The sequence below is a fragment of the Phalacrocorax aristotelis genome, chromosome 3 (genome assembly GCF_949628215.1).
Source record: "Phalacrocorax aristotelis chromosome 3, bGulAri2.1, whole genome shotgun sequence".
In the NCBI taxonomy this organism is placed as follows: Eukaryota; Metazoa; Chordata; class Aves; order Suliformes; family Phalacrocoracidae; genus Phalacrocorax; species Phalacrocorax aristotelis.
The window spans coordinates 41,877,122-41,885,508 of NC_134278.1; the positions used below are offsets into that span (position 1 = coordinate 41,877,122).

An 8,387-nucleotide genomic window follows, 5' to 3' on the forward strand; every position below is an offset into this window, starting at 1 on the left:
TGAATTATATGAAGCACAGTTAATGGAATTATTGACACAACAAATCAATAAACAGAAGTTGATCTGTAGCACTGCGTATGTTTGGAAAATGATCTAAAAATAAACGCATTCTTTTGGTAAAAGATTTTATCCCTCTAAATATCTTCTAGGAGAAAAAAGGAAAATATAGGGCAGATAACACGTTTAGAAATAGAACACCAGTGCTTCTACTTTTCCACAGAATAGAATTAAGTTTGTCAAGAACCACTCTGTTAGTACATGACACAAACACATTTTAAACTGGCAGAAATGCTTAAAGGGCTTTAAAGAATGAAAACTATATACAATTTTAATCCTCTCCTTGTAAAACTCATACCAGTAAAAAGTTATGTTTTACTCTACGACAAAGTGACGTGGTGAAAGAGAGTGCCATTTACATGTTTTCCAGATAATGTATTTGGAGTCTTATTTAAAGAATATGAACCATACAAGATCCCTGGAACAAACATTACCTCTGCCTCTGTGTACAAACAGTATCAAATGCTGTACATAAACAAAGATACATGATACCGACTTGTAAGTATGTAGACTATACTGACTGGTAAGTATGTAGACTAGAAATCATGCAGGAAATAGAGACTGCAGATATGTTAAGCCCTCAAGGATGTATTTTGTCCTAAGGGATGTGACCAGTAATTCCCCCCTCCACCCCCCAGTAAAACAAGAAAAATGCATCTCTTTATGCACCCTATTCCCCTATCAAATATCAAAACTTTGGAAAAATTAATTTCTACTCTGCATTAACTGCACAGGTTTTCTATTCACTCAAAAATATAAAGATACAAAGTTGTTCTCTTCCCATGAAGTTTCCATGTTAGTTAGCTCTGCATGCTAGATACGTAGTGCTTTTCTTTCTAAAAAAACCTTGCTGGATATATAAGACAGCAATAAAATGTAATAGCTCCCTGGATAGCAGATGTAGTATTCTTTGGAGAACTGGCTTTATAATCTGCAGTATCTACATGACATGTTTGTTTATGATTTTGAAAAGCAAGGCAAGGAGTTAAAAAAAAACACAACACAAAACCAACAAAACCTGTGCTTCTAAACAGATAGCAATCTCTCTAAATTATCTTTATTCATGGAATCACAGAACGGTTAGGGTTGGGAGGGATCTTAAAGATCATCTAGTTCCACCCCACCTCCCATGGGCAGGACACCTTCCACTAGACCGGGTTGCTCAAAGCCCCATCCACCCTGGCCTTGACCACTGCCAGGGATGGGGCATCCACAGCTTCTCCGGGCAACCTGTTCCAGTGACTCTCCACCCTCAGAGTGAAGAATTTCTTCCTTATATCTGTGTCCCTTTGGTTACTGGTATATTTGCAAATGAAAGGTTTATGCAAACTAAACTTTTGGATCTCTCAAGCTTCAGTCATAACGTAAGACAGAGGGGGAAAAATTTTTTTTACAATGCTTTGTAAAAACAAAAACACATTTTAAAATCTAGTTGCTTCTATTCTTTCTATCTACCCAAGTTCCAGCAGCACCAATAAAGCATGCTAATTTTTTCATTTTTTTCACACATCTGCCCATACGACAGAGAAAGCATACAGATTAAAAAAAAAATTAAGAGCCAAAAGAATCCATGAACAAGAGTTTAAAGCCCCTAAAAATATATGCCTACATTTTCTATCATTCATTCAACCAGCCTCAAATTCCAGCTTTGGTTCTGCTGTGTGTGCTATGCTTTATTAAGCAGGTTGAAGCAAATCGGCCCCATGCCACAAATGACTGTGGCCAATACCCTGGCAGCACTTTTCGGAAGGAGTTCAGATCTGCCAATTCTTACAGCTACGTTCTTTGGCTGGTTAAGTTTATTTGAACTAGTGCGCAACTGTAGAGCAAAAACAATTCTTAATGTTGTTTCCCCTTTCTGGGATTCGTAAAGCAACAAAAGAAAACCTAACCCGTGCCCCCCCTCACCCCCCAAAAATCCCATAAGCAATCCCACTAATTTTAAATGAACTAAGTAATTTAGTTTAGATTTAGTTTCCAAGCTTCAACTTTAAAGTTATACAAAATGTTGCAGGAAAAAATATTTCACAATGAAAAAAATCAGTTATTAAAAATCAACTTATATTCTTAATAAATATATATAACTTCTGCTTGCCACAAACTAATACAGTTGGTCCATATTCTGAGCACAGTCTGCTAGAGCTGCACAACACTGTACAGTTATTATTTAGTGACTTGGCTACCTGAATTGATTTCTTTTTTAAGAAAACATTCTCTCTTCAACTTCTTCAGAACATCTTTATGGAGAATCAAAGTACCATCATATATGTTCCTAAAATTGCAGGTGCTTACAGAAATTCTTCCTTTTGCTCTAAACACACAACCAACCCTCTTTGCATTTCGATAGCTCAGTCATTCTTAGAAATGTGAGCAGCTCAAGCAAAGATAACCGTTTATCAGGTTATACTTATATTCCAGCTTTTCGCACGCTAATAGGCTTTTACACATCTGTCTCAAGAGCTGAACCCACTTTAATTACCAGTAATTTAAAAACATTAACAAAACACTTGTCTGGCGTTCCAGTATGAATCAGTTTCTGTTACAGCAACCCAGACGGCAGATTCTAGTCTTAGACACAAAATGCTGGGTAATGAGGCACTCAGGGTAAAGGACTCCAACCTGAGATGGGCTTGCTGGGCTAGCAAAGTCTAAAATTACTGGTCTCTGAAAAACAAATAATCATCCTGCAGTCACTAAAACACTGCTAGAATCCACTGGGTGGGATAAATAAAGGACATGTGAAGCTTGTTCTGTTGTTTTAGGGGTTTTTTTAGGGAAAGAAAAGGCCTCCCCACCCTCCAGTTTCTGATAGCACTTACACTGTCCCTTAGTTGTGACCTTAGCTGATGCATTAGACATGGAACTTTTTTCGTCTCATAAACACACATCTTGCTTTCATCATTGGAATGGAAAAGCCTGTGAGGTTTCTTTCCCATGCATTCTTTGTGAGAATAAAATGTAAGTTTATTTTACAGGACACAAATTGATTCATTGAATAAATCTGCATGTACAGAAATAAGTGTAAAGTCTTACATTAACAGTTTAATGAACGTATTAGCCATCTTCTGACACTTACTGCACCCTAAATTTCATCCACATGAAATTGGTGTTGTGTAACTTCCACTATAAATTCACACTCCAGCTGACACTTCAGCTATTTTCTTGTGTAGATGAATGAACAGAATCTTCCACTGGTGTAACTGAACAAAATTTAAAGAGTGGTTTGAACTAGATGAGAAATGTATTTAGAGTAAAATCACAGCAAATTCTGGCATATGTTTTCACCATGTACTAATTTTTTGCCTTTGCTGCTGGACGCCCAACTTGGCACCTTGAAGATTTACTTTCTGAAAAAGGCTGAGAAACTGTAGATGTGACTGACTTCAAATGGATTCCTAACTACCACCCTTGGCTCTTGAGAACCAAGCCTTTTGTACTCATGTCAGATATCCATGGATATTGTTCAGACCTCAAATCACACCTGCCGTTCCTATCCAACCTTCTTCCAGTTTTGCAGATTGGTATTCTACAACTGGACACAGTCCCCCAGGACACAGAAACAATGGAGGTAGTAACAACTCCATGTTGAGCAGCAGCTTACACCAATCTGCTCTGCCTTGTAGTGTAATGGACATAATTGGTCACTGCATCTCATTAACTTTTTAACTACTATAAAGGGGAGCAAAACCCAGCTGTCTCACTGTATTCCTCATTGTCTTGTCTCTGATCTGCTCTGCTCCAGAACTGCGAGGAGCACGAGTTCTCAGCACACTTCTCCGACAGTTAATGAAATTATTCAACTGTTTCAGAAATGTCTACGGTAGGTGAGCATGCCACAAATTGCACCTCCTTAGTTGCTGTCACCTTAAGTAGGCTTTCTAAAATAAATATTTAGAAAGCTTACCTCTTCATCTTAACGAAAACGCTACCCTAAATGTCCTTAGAATTAGCTACTATTGCCCAAACAGACTGTTGAAAATAAACTTCAGTGTATGCTACAGTATACTAGCAGAGAATTAAACAACATTTTTCAAATAATTTAAACTTTCAGACTGTTAAAAAGTAACTTGCAACTACACAAATATGGCAATGATTTTCCACCTGGCTACATCAGAGAGTGACTGGGCAGGGCCACAGCATACATGACCAGACATGCATCTTTTGGCTGTGCAATCCAAGGCATACACACATCATGTGATGAAGAGGTCTGCATTTTGGTCATGTATGGGACTGTTATCGAGTTACATGATGGAGGAAGGGCTGTGGGATTTTCAGGAAAGAGTGGCAGGGAGCAGGTTGCCAGAACAATTCAAAACCAAAGTCTGTTCATTGCTTAGATGTGAAAACTCCTCTGGGAAGAAAAGACAGCAATATTTAGGCTAGATTTAAATACCAGATTTTAAAATAGGGCTATTAGGCTTTTGAATGTTGACTTGATTTCAGTTATATTAAGTTTTCAGATAAATTCTGTAGTTTTATTTATTCAGTTTCTAATGATTTGTCTATTGAATACCTGAAAGCTTAAGAGAGGACATTCTCACTGTCAAAAATTTGCATGGCAAAGTAGGGAACATTTCTGCTGAACCCAAGTTTTACACTGTTTTTCCCCTTCTAGTTTTGAAGATGCTCCCGCTGTGTCACATCAATTTTGATTGGACTCCAACTCATTCATAATACTTATCTCTACATTTTACTTCAATCTAAGCACTTTAAATAATGAAAAGGCAGCTTGAAGTTTGAGACATGTTTGACGGGTGGGAAGTAATGTTACAGTGCAGTTAGTCATGTGCATGGTAGCTAAAACAAAATATGGTATATTCTCGATATTATCCAGTAGAGTCCAGCCAAACCTAAATGAAAGTGCACTTATAGATCTCACATTTATTAGCAAGGACTCAGGGCCTGCAAGTATTCCAGAACTTCAATATCTATTAATAAACCAGTGGCAGAGTGGGACTGCTATCTGCTGACAAGACAGTCTTGATAATACAACAGCAAAGCTATGATTATACAAGCATTCGTTTGAGTTCCCAGTGTAGATCTGTTGACACTCCATTTTGAAACATCTGAAGTTTGCCAAGCATTTTAAAATCTGACCATTTTGAGTCCTCACAGCCATTTTAAAATCCTTGAAAACTTCCAAGCCTGAAGTGAGAGCACAGAAGGTCCTCAGTAAGGACGTATGCTTTCTTACAACTGCAGAGTTGACTGTCTGCACTGAAACTGCATCATGAGTAAAAGGTCAACACCCACAGTTGAAAAAAGCAAGGTCTAAGTAATGGCCTCTAATCCACCTGTTTCATTATAAAGTAGATCTTATTTCTTCCTCTGTGCAATGATGCTTAGACTGTGTTCAGCACTATGGTATCCCCATTGCCCATAAGAATTTTTGGTAGGACAGGTACGCTGAGCGTAACTCAAAATGCTACACCAGCTGTCATCAGATTTCCTCATGGACAGAACACTTCATCAGAGATCCCCTGCTTATACTACATGAGTTTTATCGTCTCCAACAGAAATACTACTTTGAGGCTAATGCAACAATCACATTACATAAAGCACAAATTACTGCTTAGGCACTGTCTCTACGCACATTTTTGTGCGTATACAGATAAGCTCTGAACACCAAACCTTCGAATGATGAATTCTAGTTACACCAATTATACACTATGCAGCATGTAAAACAGCAATATAATCCTTGCTAACAGCCTTCTCAAGGGTGTTGTGAGGATTAAAGATTTGTATAGTGTTTTACTCATTCCAAGTGCTATGTGTAACATCAGATGTGCTACCCACTTCTATGAGTCATCATGGGACACCTTTTTATCATGGATAAATTCCTATCAACTTTATTGTCTTCTTTGGGTGAGAAAAGCCATTTCTCCCAAAGTATGAGAGTTGATCCCTGTCCATTAATAAGTGTTGCAAAAACATTAGCATATTATCAAATGCAAAAATACTTTCAGTTCCCAAGTGCCATAAAATTTTATTTCTTCAGAACAGTTAAATGCATAAAGGGAGGAAGAATGATTAGACTTACAAAGTAAAAACTCTTCATGGTTGCCATATTCACAGAAAGGGGAAAAAGGCAATCTTTTGGAAGATACTATCTTCTGAGAATTTCCGATGTCTGCTACTGTGAAAGCCAAACTCACCACATCACTACTTGAATACAGCAGAAAGCACCCCGGTGTTATATGAAAATGCTGCAGATTTTATGTTCTGTGAACACTCCCAGGCCATGCAAGCCCAGCGTAATAATTATGTGCAAACCAGTATCTAGCAAACCACTTTAAAAACATGAGAAACTGGTTGTCGTATCTGTAAAAGCTACTACACAAAACTAAACTAACTTCCACCCAAACTTTGTAAGAAAAAGAGCGTAATTATTGCTGAACGAGAAAGATGTTACTCCTCGAGCAAAAGCACAGACTGTTTCAGCAGTGTTGGGTATCTGTTAGGACCAAGCTTGCCTCATCAAATTCAGCATGGATCTGTGTGAAGCAACTTCATTCCTCTAGACATGTTAGCAGGAGAGTAGGAAGACAAAAATCCAATAGCAGCAATATTTTTGTGTGATTCTGAGAGTTAAACACCACTGTGGTATATACACACTACTGAGTCCTTTAGTAAAGCATGTAAGCTATCCTCAATTACACCTATCCTACTTTCACAGGAAATCCAGGCAGACGAAAAGATATACACAAAATTCTGTACTTCATCCATCCCATTCCTGGCTCAAAGAATTCAAGGCAATAATTTTACTACAAAACTTTCTAAAGAAGAATAAATATTTGCTTCCAACGAAATACTTTCTTCCAACTATGTTATATGATAACTGAATATCACTTCCTGGGTAACATGCACAGGTTACAAATGAAATATTACTGATCCATTAGTGCAAGATCACTAGTTACGTTAAAAAAAAATAATTCAAAAAGAGCTATACACACAGCTAACAGCTGTAAATTTAGCAAGTAATTAACACTGGTATGATGATTACATGCACAACGGTTGAGTTAGGTGGCAGAAGGAGACAGCAGGGGCGTACAGAAAGAGGGATCCGAAAGAAACATCAGAATTAACAGTTCCCTCTGGTGACGGCGTTTGACATCTGTGCTTGCCACCCATACTGAAGTGGGTGGCAAAACGGGCGGCGAAACTTTAAAGTCCTGAGAAAACCCATGCCGCTTAAACACAACCCCACCGCGCAGCGCCCAGCAGCAGGGCTGGTGCAAGCCAACTGGCACCTCGGCTCCCAGCCATACGCCTTTGTTCTCCGCTGCCAACCTCGGCAGCAGCATCCGGAGGACAGGGGAACCGTGCCGGGGCGGGGGGCGTCCCTTCTTCCCCCGTGGGGGCCGGCGCCGAGGCGGGCAGCCCCGGGGGCTGCCGGGGGGGGGGGGGGGCCGGCGGCCCGGGGCCAGGCCGCAGCCGGGTGCCCGTGGGGAGGCCGCCCGGCGGCGGGGCCCTCACTCACCTCTTCCACCTCGATCTCTTTGTAGTCGATTTCTTCGAAGTTGAGGACCGGGGGGGTTTCAATCATTTCAGCGGAGGCGGCAGCGGACATCCCTCCTCTTTCACCTGGGGGAGGAGAGGCCAGGGCAGGCCGAGAGCGGGGGCCTCGGCGCTGGGCAACCGAGGGCCTGGGCCGGGGCTACGCGGGACGCGGCGGCGACTCCTGCCCTCCGCACGGGCGCAGGTCGGGGATGGCCTGGCCGAGGCGCCGCCGGGCGGGACGAGGCCGCATCCGCGGCGGCCGCGGGCCTCAGTGGCGGCGGGCGGAGGCCCCGCCGGCGGCGGCGGCGGCGCCGCTCCACATCCCGCGGCCTCCCGCACCCCCGCGGAGCGCCGCGGCGGCTGCCCTAGGCCGCGGCCTCTGTGGAGCCTGGGAGCCGCCTCGGCCGCGCGTCCCCGGCGGAGAGAAGGGGGGCGCCCCCGGGGCCGAAGCTGGCCGCCTCCGCCAGCCCCGGAGCGGGCAGCGGGGCGAGGGGGGGCCGCGGCGGGAGTGGGGGAGCCGCTCAGAGCCGCGCCGCGGCCGCCGGCGCTGACATCAGAGCCGCTTCCTGCTGCCCCAGCCGGGGAGGCGGGGGAGAGAGCGCTGAGGGACGGGGCGGGAAGGGGAAACGCGACGGCGGCGGCAGCGGCTTCTCCTCGGCCCCACGGCCTGGCGGAGGCGGGCGGCGGGGCGAGGGCGGGGTCTGGTCTCGTCTCTCCCCGCCCCGCCCCGCCGCCCGCCTCCGCCTCCGCCAGAGGGAGCAGCCGCGGCCGCGGTCCCGGCAGCGCTTCCTCTTCCTGGCGCCGGCAGGACCGGGAGCCGGTGGCCAAGG

General features: G+C 43.5%; 1 protein-coding gene across 4 annotated transcripts in view; it reads right to left on the bottom strand.

Moving 5' to 3' along the window:
* MAP3K7 (mitogen-activated protein kinase kinase kinase 7) overlaps positions 1 to 7,762 on the bottom strand; it is a 51,379-nt gene extending 43,617 nt beyond the window's left edge. For all 4 annotated transcript variants that reach the window (XM_075087295.1, XM_075087294.1, XM_075087293.1 and 1 more), the window contains exon 1: positions 7,538 to 7,762. In XM_075087295.1, coding sequence (XP_074943396.1) covers positions 7,538 to 7,627 — 90 coding nt within the window. In that variant the 5' untranslated portion in view covers positions 7,628 to 7,762. The remainder of the gene's footprint in view (positions 1 to 7,537) is intronic.
* Positions 7,763 to 8,387: the final 625 nt, after the last annotated feature.